This window comes from Thalassophryne amazonica, chromosome 1, assembly GCF_902500255.1.
Source record: "Thalassophryne amazonica chromosome 1, fThaAma1.1, whole genome shotgun sequence".
Lineage (NCBI taxonomy): Eukaryota > Metazoa > Chordata > Actinopteri > Batrachoidiformes > Batrachoididae > Thalassophryne > Thalassophryne amazonica.
Window position 1 is genome coordinate 37,871,463 of NC_047103.1, and position 11,905 is coordinate 37,883,367.

Below are 11,905 nucleotides of genomic sequence, written 5' to 3' on the forward strand. Positions count from 1 at the left end.
CCAGAATGACAAGACTGGCGCGCACACATAGGATTTTAATAGTTGTTCAAATTAGTGATGAGTATGAGACGCATCAATTCAGACGTTTCAAGTAAAACCCTAAAATGAACATCATCCATTAGGAAAAGTAGTGTTTCTCTCACGCCTGTTCACCTCCTCTGCCAGGATTCTGCACCTTAAGTGATGTTTAAAATGACATTTAGATGGGTGTTGTGTGTTTCTTTTCATATTCTATCTCTGTATCTGTGCTACTTTGTGACTGGCAGGCAAAATGAAACTGCAGCGTATCAAGTCGCAATATACTTAAATGACATGAATCCAAAATGCAGGTTGGCACGTTTGACACAAGCTTTGAGAGCAAACTTTGGCTTTAAGTTGCCGCCTGCGCAAGCTTGGCTTCATTATTAATGTTAAAAGATAAGCATGGAAATGGAACATTAAAAAGAAGAAGAATGAGTCAAATGAGACATGCGCTTTCGAACAGGCACATCTTTTAATATAACTCCAGCATGAACAGCTGGTGGGTCTGGTTTTTTTCCTTTTAATAATACTGTAATGATAAAAAAAAAATGCTCAAATGAGTTTTGTTTTGCATACATTTCTCTCTGTATTACGGTTAGAAGCTAATCCTCCAATGCCTTCCCAAGTGGAGCCTCGATACTTGGATTGTTCAGATTTTATTATGAATAATTTATTGCACCCCATTTCAAAGAGCCAAGCAGAAATCCCAACTCTTTTTGGTGCAGCTGTATCAAACATTAGTTGAGTGTGCAGGTACATGTCGATGCAGTGGTTTGTTGTGCAGCTGTTGAGCAGAGAATGAGTATGTAGTGGGTATGTAGTGGATATGGATGGTACAAGGGTGACACTGCTGCCCCCCCCCCCCCCCCCCAAAAAAAAACAAAACAAAACAGAAATTTGCTGGACTTAAACTTCAGTCTGTGTTCAATCCTTCCCTAAAGTTTTAGTTATCAACTGAAACTTTGGGGAATGATCGTACACAGACTGAAGGCTGAGTTTGTGAGATTTGTTGCAATTTTTATGGGTTCTGTTTTGTTTGTTTTTTTTTGGGGGGGGAGGGGGGGTCACCCTGTATTTCCAATCATGAACCAGCAAAGGAGGGTGCAGATAACATACACTCAGCAACCTCCAGTACTAAAAAATGAAGCCAAAGCAGAAGTGCCAAATCTTGTAGTTGCTTGTATTGCCATTTGTAGCTGCCTCCAAAAGCAACTCACTCTCTGTTGAACCCCATGTTAAATTCTCCAACTTCACAGTTTTCAATTTCAATTTATTTCAATTTATTTTCATTTCTATAGCACCAAATCACAACAAAGTTGCCTCATGGAGCTTTACACAGGTAAGGTCTAACCTTACCAACCCCCAGAGCAAGCACAGGCAGAAACAAGAGCAATCAGATATTTTTGACGTCCGCCAATCTGGATCTGGATCACCTCCAAAATTTAATGGAGTCTTCCATGACCTAATATCTAAATGTGGTGCAAAATTGGTGAGAATATTTGAAGTAGTTTTTATGTAATCCTTCAAAGCCTATATAAATGGAAATCTTGATCCAGAATCTGGATCCGGATCCAGATCACTTACAAAATTCAGTGGAGGCTTCCATGCTCCAATATCTCTCTGTGCTGCAAATTTGGTGAGAATCTGTGAAGTAGTTTTGACATAATCTTTCAAAGCCTATATAAAGTGAAATCTTGATCCAGAATCCAGATCCAGATCACCTCCAAAATTTAATGGAGTCTTCCATGGCGAAAATTATGTCAAAATCTGTGCAGTAGTTTTGACATAATCTTGCTAACAGACAGACAAATAAATAAATAAACATGTTTATAGCCTGATTTACAAGAAAGAAAACTGTTTTGGTCTTATTGGCTAGTTCATGACAACGATACAGGAGGTTAATTTTCATATAACTTATCAGTTTACGCTATTTTAAGACATAAATATGTGTTTTTCTAAATGATCTTGTCGACTTAGCATACCTTCATATGGGGGTTTCAGGGTTGCCAAATGTCCCCTTTCTTCCAACCTGAGACTTTCTGTGTGGAGTTTGCGTGTTCTCCCAGTGTTTGTGTAGATTCCGTCCGGGTGCTCTGGCTTCAAAAAAAGTTCCCCAATTGGACATTTTAATAAACACACTTGCCCATTTGGTATACAGTAATTTAATTTGGCTAACTCTGGATTCCTGAATTTAACTGAAAGTGCAGTGCATTTGGTGACAATCCTCAATGACAAAAGGCTACGCAATTGGACATTTTCCTCAAGGTTCTCAAACTGACACTGACATGGGATTAATTTAATTTAATTTTTGTTTATTTGGGGGTGACATTTGGTGAGAGTTGCCAATGGCAAAACCTTAGACCTGGGTTTGCCAAATTACTGTCACTTGGACCAAAATAGTGCATCTGCACAACATGTACGTGAAGCAATACTGCCTCTGAACCAAAAACAATTTGAATTCCTGTGTTTGAAAATCTGAATACTGGTGCCAACAGTTGGTACACTTGCCTCCCAAAGACAAGGTCCTTAGTCAACACCCACCCATACTCCATTCTCCATGTACAGCACATCTCCAGATGTGCAAATTCCCAATGTATCCCACAAGTGTTGCAAAAGTTTACACAGCTGACAACTAACACAGCTTGCTGGGATGTACATTCCACTCTAGTTGTTCCTGAAATGACAAAAAAGTTCCAGAATTTCCGTTTCAGTTTCCTCAATGTGGGCAGCACATTGTCACCGTGGTGACTTTTTGCTGAAGCAGGAAACTTGTCATTCATTTTACCTGACAAACAGGAAACATTACCATGAACTAAGAACAGCCTGAGTGATGAGCAGAAAGTAGCCAGTGGGGACGAATCCATATGAGGTGACCCAAATGACAGCAGAGCATTACTTTGGCAGATGTACACACCCCCTGGGCGTCCCAATCCACATTTTATGAGCACAGCCTGGCACCTGTGCTTGCATATTCAGATCATTCACTGGAACAAGTATGCAAATATACATAAATAGACACAGAATTGCAGATCGTGTAGGCGCAAGCAGGGAAAGTACTTATTGTCTCTTCATCCCCAGTTCTGACAGATATTACACACACACATACACAAACACACACACAAGCGCCTGTGAATGTCACTGCATTGCCATCTCAGGTAACGCTTAATCCTGACATTTGTTTAACATTCCTCACTGCTTCTCTCTGCAACACTGTGAAGCTTTCTCCTGTTGTTTGAACATGCATGCTGCTTTTTATTAGAAGTGTGAAATGTGTCACAGAGGCAAATATCAGATCAGCAGAGTGGAAGACAAGATAATCCGTCAAGGCTCACCGCGACTGCTTGGACACGTTACCCTGAAACCGTGTTGGAGGAGCACGCAGCCGCCATGACAGTGACTACAGATACTATCACCAGTGACCACTTCAGTCTGGTACTGAATCTAACTGCTGCAGGATTTTCAGAGCGAATTGATGCGTGTCTGAACTCCCTGGTGTGACAGCCATTAACAGGGGCCTTGCTAGAGGACGGGACAGGAGTTGTGAAATCGTACAGTGCAGTAGGAGTCTTTGAAAAGTGTGAGAATGTGTCCAGAGATCAAGTGAGGGTTAACAACAGGTGCTACAGTCAGGTTTTTCTTCAAAGCACAGGTAAAGATGGTGTCTGGCTCTTGGCAAGCATTTTCTTCCTTGTTGTCTTGCAGCATGTCAAGAATCCCTCTTTTTTTTCTATCGGACAGCTACTGGTATCTCATATGAAAAGAGGTGAACAGGATTCTCCTCCGTCCAGAAAAAAAAGTGTGTGGGGGTGACTGCTGTGATATTTCAGGGTTGAAGAAGTTTGACATGGACTAACTTAAGCCCCTTTCACACCCCTTCCCTGTTGTGTCATGACGACGCAGGAATTTCTGCGTCAGGTGCACGCAGCAGGAGGCAGAGAGGAGGTGAGGACGGAGCCTGCAGGTTCTCTGCACAGAGAAGTCAAGCGTGTACAGTTTGGCTGCAGACAGACTGTACACTCTGATTTCTCTTCTACTTCATATTTGTTCTTGTGCTGAACTGCAGGTCTGTGCTTTGAGTTCTGTTATAGTTTATCTTTCCTCCTTTAACCATGAGATGCGCATGCGAATGAACCGTCCGTGAGCAAATGTGGAGATGTCTGGAGTTCTACTTGATGTTGACATGTCCTGTCTCTAGCAATCAGTCTGTGAGCAGGACTTATGTCCTTTTTTGTCCTTTTTTTAACACAGTGATGAGAGAGTTTGAGGGGAGAACAAGGAACTAACTGCCTGCAGCCAGACAGTTTTTTTTCTTTCTTTATTGTTCACATGTGCGCGCGTGAACGAACCATCTGTGAGTAAATGTGGAGATGTCTGGAGTTATACTTGATGTTGACATGTCCTGTCTCTAGCAATCGGTCTGTGAGCAGGACTTTTATGGACTTTATACAAACATATTTTTGAGAGAAAAGCGAGGAGCTGCTGCAGCTGCAATCCGCATTATTTTTCTGTGCTGTTTTTTGCATGTGTAGTTTTTACTGCATTGTGTACACGGTATAAAACAATCCTGCGTGATTTATACTGCAAGAACAATGGAACACAACAGGAATCATAAATTGGTGTTGGGTAATGTTGTCTTGTGAGGGTGTGGCTTCCAGTCTCGTTGAGTACCGTCCTGTTGCTCTGACTTGCGCCGAAACAACTTAATTCTGCATCAAGCAGAGGACGCAAAAAAAAATTAAACATGTTTAATTTTTGGCTTCCGATTTGCTTTGTCTTTTGCACCCCTCGCGCTGTTGTGGCACCGAGCTGCATCGTATCGGCACTGAGTTGCTTCCCGTGGCGTCGTCATGACGACAAGCGACGCAACTGGGAGCAGCCCCGGTGTGAAAGGGGCTTTAGGCTCTATGTTGAGATGTTTGTGGGGGAGGGGTCATCTTTTCACTTGACAAAAAAGGAATTTAATCTATGCATTATTTATTTAGAATTTCAACACTACTGCAGAAAGTAGATGCTAAGCAGCTAACTAATGTGATTAGATAGGACAATAACAACTCAGAGTAAACCCCTTCTTGCTACCATTGAACAAGGGAAAACATCATTTAAAGTTTACGGTTGCATTGGGTGTTTCCATGTGTAGCTAAACATGCACACGTATACCTCACTAAATGTAAAAAAAACTGTTTAAAACAACCAATGATACAGTTAGCTGCTTACCTTAGTCTAGCTGTCCTCCTGTGCCTCTCCTGTTCAGTGAGACCGAGCCCAAATGTCAAACTTCCCCCTTTAACTTTACTGGCTGCTACTAATTTTTTGTGAATAAAAATAAATAAATAAAAATCGACAGACAGTCGTGACCAGACTGCCCTTTACCAGACATCTGTCCTTCAGTGACAAGCACCACAGTCTGTTTTTCTAGTAGTTGAACACAATGAAAATTCTACAGGAGTAAAAATTTGCCACTAAACAATGAGTGATGAGAGCAACTTTATTGACCTCTGACAAATAAAATGAGAACAGAATTTGGAATTCTGAATAATTCCTCATAAGCAAGACATTATGCAGAAAGCATGGTCTGAAAAGTGTCACTTCTAAGAACAGCTTTAAAAAAATTATTAATTAGGTATCATGCCTTTTTAGCAAGCTAATGGAGGTCACCAGGTTTCCTTTAATACAGACATGAAAGTTTACTGGCACAAACATACTTTAGACACTGAGATGAGGCATCCTGTAATAAAACCCATTTTCAGTTTTGTGCCTAGTGCTTTAAATGGAAAGGAAACGCTGTTTGCCATGGGCCCTGCTCCCATCAGGAAGAGAGCATCTCCCTGAAAGACTCATGAAGGACACTTCACCAGACCATGACATCTTCAACATCACATGACTGCCGAGTGTAACCAAACATGATTTGGCTGCATGGACACATGAGAGCATGAGAACAAGCTCTGGTGCAGCACAATGCTGCATCCACCACACTACGGAACTGCCTTGGGCACCAGTGAGGTAGACAATCACACCACCACTTATCCTAAAAGTAATCATCTACCTACTAGCCAGTTGAAATGTGGGAATGTCCTTGGCCTTCTCCAGCTGCTGGGGTCCATGGTGGATCATACCAGTAACACACTACACATAGTTTAAATATCAGTGCTGACGTACAAGCATACAGTAAGACAGGATGCACCAGGACCCTAAAAAGTTGGACCTTCATTCCTCTGCAAAGACATTGGCATCGTCAAACACCTCGGTCCATCTGCCATGCTTTACCTTCTCGACAAAGAATAAAGTGACCTATAGGTCAAGCGATAAAGTCTTCTTGAGGATGCTTTATAAAATTGTTGAGTCAGTTTGAAGTCCCGCACATTTTGCCGCTTCTTTGGCGCCGCGCGTTTGCGATGTCTGATATTACCACATGCCCAGGGCTGGACGGCAAGCAAGTTTTTGTTCTCCTCCTTCACGCTGCCAACTCCAGCTGTCACACAAAAGGACAATAGGAAAGAGGAGGGGGTCCTGCTTGAATGGAAAAATAAACTAGAGAGCTCCCCATCACACGGCACCCCCACCACCCCCACCCACAAGACTCGTCATCTGCATTTGACAGGACCCCCGTTCTCCTCTCTTCACCGCCCCTTTTCTTTTTCTTTCTCCTTTCTCTCCCTGTGCTCTCCATAATCCCCCTTTCTCTCTCGCTCTCTCTCCTTGCTAAGTGCAGCTGTTGCTCTCTATTGGATCTTTTTTTTCCTCCATCCTGATTGCTAATTAGGGTACTATTTTAGTGGATTTTTATCTTTAAAACTTGTGCGATTTCCTTCTTTGTTCTTTATTCTAGCAGATCTTAGCGGGGAGGCGATAAAAGAGTGTTTTCTTTTGGCCCGAGCAGTGTTACACTATCAATCTCTGGTGCATTCATATAGTTTACAGCTACTGTAGTGTGCAGCAGCCTCTTATTATAGTGCTCACTTTAGTTTGAATGCTTTGAAGAATGGACTGCCTCATCTCCACGATTCTGTTCACATAACTGAGTCCCTGGGAGAGGGAGCAGAGGAAAAGCAGAGCCTGAGAAAACAGCAATTCACACAGCAAACACAGAGACCCCTAGTAGCTCAACAAATGAGTGACTAGCCCTGTGCCCATTCATATCGGCCCTCAGCCCGCAAGCCTATTAGCCAGGCATCGCTCCTTGAACATTCACTGTCGACAACATGTGGAGGCATTGCTATAGCAACCGGTGGATATGACATGTGCAGTGGACGGGGACTCCTGAGCTGCTGAATATAAGGAGGGGCTCAGCCTTAACTAAATGATCGCCAAAAAAAAGAACCCACCGCCTCCCCATCTCTTTTCATTGGCACAGAGGCGCTGAAAAGACTCACTAGTGGGGCTTCTGCACATTCTTCCGAGGCTCGGAAAATCAGGCGGGCATATCCCGCATTCTTCTCCCTTTTCTTTTTCTCTCTCTTGCTTTTTTTCCTCCCCCTTTTCTTCATCTTCATGTTGAAGCCGCGATCTTTTGTTGGCGCTGGGGGACGCACGGGACCCTCGCGGGGGAACTTTTGCAGAAGCGGACCGTGTGGGCGGCCAGGACGCACAAACGCTTCTCGGAGCTGCTGCTGGCGTCAGTGGGTAACCATGCTCTGTGGAGTACAAGACGGCCGAACATCGTGCGTCCGGCTCTTCCACGCGGATCTGGGTAATTACCTCCGTCCTGTTTGGTGCCGCTGGTTCCAATGCGTAAAATACGCACGGAAAACTTGTGAGCATATCGCGTGGAAAGCTGATTTAGTTTGTTTTGCGGTGTGTGTGTGTGTGTGTGTGTGTGTGTGTGTGTGTGTGTGTGTGTGTGTGTGTGTGTGTGTGTGTGTGTGTGTGTGTGTGTGTGTGTGTGTGTGTGTGTGTGTGTGTTTGGGAGCTATGATTTCGTTGTTGGTAATTTGATATCTGCTGCGTCAGGCTGATGGAGCTCCAATCTCTCAAAGTTTTATAGGATGAAACGTGCCGAGCACAGACAAATCTAAAAATAACTCATCTAGAGACTAATTTATCGGAAGATCCGTAATTCTGAGCTTAATCCCGGTTGGTGGATTGTTGCCTGCACATCTGCAAGTGGCAAAGTTTGTGCGCACAGAGGTTTGTGCACGGTGCTCCAACTCCTTAAATCCTGTGGTTCAAATATCGATCTCTGTCTATAACATCCTCACTTTAAAATGCATTTTTTAAAACTGGAAAAATATGCTTAATTCTCCTAATATATCTTAAATATTATTCAGCATCTGTTATTTTAATCTCTTCTCGAGATTTGTTTTCCAAAAAGGTAGACAGACAAAATTGATTTTTTTTAAGTTGCAAATTAATGTTTGGAAATCAAATCAAATATTTTTTATGAAATAGCATTAAAATGTTCATTTGTTTATAAAAAATACATCAGTCATGTTCCAGGCCTATTGTGTGTTCAAATTGTAAATAATATACAGGAAAACGAACGATGAATTATATTGTAGCAACAGCAAGGTTTTCTTTCACATGTCATTTTTATTTTATTTATTTTTAGAATCTGTTTTATTGTATGGACAACCCTTTATGTACATCTAACTTCATAACTCTTAATCTGCAGTGGATTCTTTTCTTCTCTTTCCTTTTTAATGAGGTTTGGCATTTGTGTGTTTGGTGAGATTTGCTTTGGTAATTTTTGAAGGCATTGCAATGTGACTGAATGAGCCCCAACAACACATTTCCGCTATCATTTGAATAATCGACAGCACCAAAATCCACCTGCCCTTTCTCAGATTGGTGAAATGACCAGGTGGGATTAATATGAATAGAAGAGAGAAACAGAAAGGAAAAGTCTGTGATAGAGACAGTAAGTAATAACAACAGGTATGGGTCATACATGGGACACATAATGCCTAGAAGGTAGTTTTATTGAAAATTGTGGGAACAAAAATAATTAGATCCCTTACAAAAAAAGAGGTATTGTTAAAGTTTAAAAACATGACCGCATTTCAACTCATAATTCTCCAAATTATTATTATTTTTAAATTATCTTTTTATTTAATAATAATTGACTTACCACAGCTAACATTGTTTTAACATTACTAAAGTATGTTTTATTTGGCAATATATATATATATAAAGAATTCAAATTATGATAAATCTAAATTGTGAAATACATTTAAAATACATTTAAAAATAAAATTTATTTAAAAAGGTAATGCTGATAATCCTAAAGGCCCAACCACACACAAGCACACACACCTCTCCTGTTTTCTCACTCTGTATCTCTTCTGGTTTCTTTCAGCAAACAACATAACACGATTACCGCCTTCAAACATTCTTTTGTGCTTTTTAAGATATTTGAAGCCTCTTTGCTTCCACTGGGCGCGGGGGGGGCGTTATTCATTCAAGGTACTGATCTGTGTAATTTCAAGATTAGCCAAAAATTTCAAAAGGCTGTGTTTTTAATTAACTTAAGTATATTTTTAATAAACATGAATTTGTTTTTTATTTTTTTTTTTATTTTTAATTAATGTAGCAATGACAGATAAGTAGCTTGCAGCAGTCAGAGTTGTATAAACTGAGTTGCTGTAGGTTTGACGTCCATAGGGGGCACTTTGGTTTCACATGCAACAGAGTCAAACCAACAAAATGACACATGGCAAACTTAAATTACAGTTCAAAATGCACTAAATCGAACTATTTACGTAATAACAGTTTTTCAGGTGTTATGTGTTTAGTTTTGTTTTTTACTATGTAATTCTTTGCATGAAGATAAATTAGCCCCATGTTTTTGACAAGCATTCCTGCAAAATTTCGCATATTAAATTGCCCTCATTCGATCAGTGGACAACACAGAAAATGTAGTCACTGCACGGAGGCTATGTCTCCGCTCTGCTCTCATATGTGAGACTCTTCAAACCTCTCAGCTGCTGTCTGTCCTCTTAACTGTTGATTGAAAGTACAAGCTCCAGCCACGGCAATCACAATCAACAGAAACGGTCATCGGGACAAACACAGTAATCGAACCGACCTGGTCGTTCAGCACAACCACTAAAACATCAGCAATTACGTGCCACAAGGTCAAAGCATGTTGTAGCTGATCTGAGGCAGAGTGTGTTGTTTTCAAAGCGGTATAACAAGATGTAGCCATCCTTCAGCCAGCCTATTAGAGCCCTTGGGCTAAATGTCAGAGCTCTGCCATCTTTTTATGTTGCACATTCGATTCACCTCACCCATCAGTCTTTCAATATTGAATGCAGACAATTAGGAGCCGGATGATGCATTTGAGCACTGATATTGATGTTGCCCTTTTGCAGATGTGCATAGCTATTGGGGTGCTTGCATGGATAGAATCACAGCTGAGGCGAGTTGTCAATCACAGAGGATAATGTGCATGATTTGTGCTCATTCGTGAATGGAAAGTATCATCATCTGCATTGCAACCTGAGAGGCTAATGTCGAAAGTCTACAATTTATGGAATATTAAAAATAAGTGTCTTCTGGAGTATAAGTCACCTATTTTTTATTTTATTTTTTATTAGATTGGGAAGTCCTGCCACTTATTCTCTGGTGCAGTTTATATACTGAAAAATTATGCATTCATTATCCGTAACAATAATTATAATACCTATTTAAATAGGGCTTCCCCATGAATCAAAACAGCAAACAAAATAAACTCCAGTAATAAAAGAATAAATCCCAAAAATAAAACATTCACAACAACACAACACAAAAATCCCAAATTAAAGACTTTATAATACAGAAAAAAATGGTGCATTTTATACTTTGGTGCGACTTATACTTGAGAAGATATGTTCGTGTCACTGTGTAAGTATTGCTCCCAGTTCTGCTCCCCATAACATTCTGCTTGGTTGGGTTCAGAACTCTACACCTTACGGTGTCTTAATAATAATCCCATCAAAAGATAAGTCTTGCTTACACACATATATGAATAAAAACACACACACACACACACTAGTTGGAATTAGCATGCAGTGATGGTGGGAGTCTTTGAAAAGCCTTTTGTTTTTTTGCTGGTCAGGGGTGAATAAAGGTGCATTCTGGGCCGTCTGTGGTTCTCTAGCCTTGGTAGCTGTGTGGTTTGGACCAAGGCCTAATCCAGCCAAACTCAGGACCACAGGAGCTAATTAAGCACAAGCTTTTTAGTATCCTAACCTCCTGTAGCTGCACAGTGCCAGCCCACCTCATGCCATCAGTAAATGGGGCTGTAAATGTCTATAGTGGGGCACAATGTGGAGACGGCGGTGGACACAGGCTGGTAATCGGGGTTGACTGAGTCTGAATGAACGTTACAGGAGCAGCGTTAGAACAAGGTAACGAGCGGGACTGTCAAAGTCCACTGGTGGGTGGAAAGTGTAAGAGCTGTATAGTTGGTGCTTCTGAGTCAAAACCAGCCTTTACACTTCAGGTGTCGTGAGAACTGAAGGCTTTATATCAAACTTGTGAATCAATAACATCAATCAGAAAAGAAGCCGCCGCATCCTCCACTGCTCTGACAGTGTTTTCTCTCTGGGTTTATGTTTGTGTCCCTCAGAGAGGCAGTCTGACCCAGATCCCTGTGGTGAAGGAGACCAGGGTGGAGTCTGGCCAGTTCCTTCTCCTCTCCGTCCTCTGCATGCTCTTCATCCTGGTCGTCCTGGCAGCATCCGCCGCTTTCTTCTGCGTTCGCCAGCGCTCCCACCTCCGGATGAAGGAGAAGCTGGCCAGCCTGGGGACTGACACCAACACTGATGCCACCGCAACCTATCAGGTTAGACCGCCCCCACCTCCTCACTGTGAGCCAATCAGGGGCAGGGACACTTCACATGTGCCCTCTGATTGGAAGCACTTATTCTGTTTGTGCACGAGTGCTGATCTGATTGGTTGCTGAGGG

At 41.8% G+C, this 11,905-nt stretch overlaps 1 protein-coding gene across 1 annotated transcript in view; it reads left to right on the forward strand.

Moving 5' to 3' along the window:
- The window catches only part of ptprn2 (protein tyrosine phosphatase receptor type N2), a 471,897-nt gene that overhangs the window by 417,329 nt on the left and 42,663 nt on the right, over positions 1-11,905 (forward strand). The window contains exon 12 of the mRNA XM_034168195.1: positions 11,567-11,782. Within this exon, the coding sequence (XP_034024086.1) occupies positions 11,567-11,782 (216 nt within the window). The remainder of the gene's footprint in view (positions 1-11,566; positions 11,783-11,905) is intronic.